General features: G+C 51.4%; 1 protein-coding gene across 1 annotated transcript; it reads left to right on the forward strand.

Annotated features, from left to right (window-relative positions):
• Positions 1-51: 51 nt before the first annotated feature.
• JN550_013920 (uncharacterized protein) lies at positions 52-889 on the forward strand (the record flags this gene model as incomplete). Its single annotated transcript, XM_049312560.1, has 3 exons — positions 52-320; positions 380-771; positions 825-889. 3 exons carry the CDS (start codon positions 52-54, stop codon positions 887-889), a joined length of 726 nt encoding a protein of 241 aa, XP_049164111.1.
• Between the last annotated feature and the right edge of the window lie 106 nt (positions 890-995).

The raw sequence follows: 995 nt of genomic DNA on the forward strand, positions 1-995 counted from the left end.
GAAGAGTCTTCCGTCTTGACAGCAGTTCAACTGCTTTGGGTAAACTTGATCATGGACACATTGGCAGCACTCGCTCTTGCTACGGACCCTCCCCAAGACAGCGTTCTGGACCGCAAACCCGAGCCCCGCGGTTCTGGCATCATCTCTATCACCATGTGGAAGATGATCATGGGACAAGCCATTTACCAGTTGCTCATCACCTTCCTGCTCTACTATGGTGCACAGACCGTTCTCGGTTACGACGACGAGCTTATCAACGGCCAACGTAATACTCTGGTGTTCAATACCTTCGTCTGGATGCAGATCTTCAACCAGTGGAAGTAAGTGTAACTCCGTCATCCCCTATTTTGAAGATCATTTGACTAATGTATTTTTCCAGCAACCGCCGTTTGGATAACAAGTTCAACATCTTCGAAGGTCTTTTCCAGAACTGGTTCTTCATTGGTATCAACATTGCTATGATGGGTGCACAAGTCCTGATCATCTTCGTTGGTGGTCGTCCATTCTCAATTGCCGAGACCAAGCCGCCGCAAACTGGTCCCCAATGGGCTTACGCCATTGTGCTTGGATTCATCTCGATTCCTGTCGGCATCTTGATCCGACTCATCCCCGATACACTCGTGCTCAAACTCATTCCCGCTTCGCTGAAGCGACGGTCGTCACGTGCTCCTGGTCTCACGGTTTCGGATGAGGAACGGTTCAACTACTACCCCGATGCTCTTACCGATGTCCGAGACGAACTAGCCTTCATCAAGAGACTCAAGGGAGGACGTATCAACAGTCTCAAATTTGCGGTTAAGCATCCTAAGGAAGCCTTTATGCAGATCCGCAGCCCTTCCCATTCGAGATCGAACTCGATGAGAGAAGCCGCACCTCGGACTCCTGTTAGAGAGGACAGCACAGGGGAGTCACCTGCGCCGACTCCGGATTCACGCGCGCGTTCCAGATCTATGAGATCGGGCAGGAGTCGGTCAAACTCTGCACTTGGAGCCACG

This window comes from Neoarthrinium moseri (assembly GCF_022829205.1).
Source record: "Neoarthrinium moseri strain CBS 164.80 chromosome Unknown scaffold194_Wmoseri_CBS_16480, whole genome shotgun sequence".
NCBI lineage: Eukaryota > Fungi > Ascomycota > Sordariomycetes > Amphisphaeriales > Apiosporaceae > Neoarthrinium > Neoarthrinium moseri.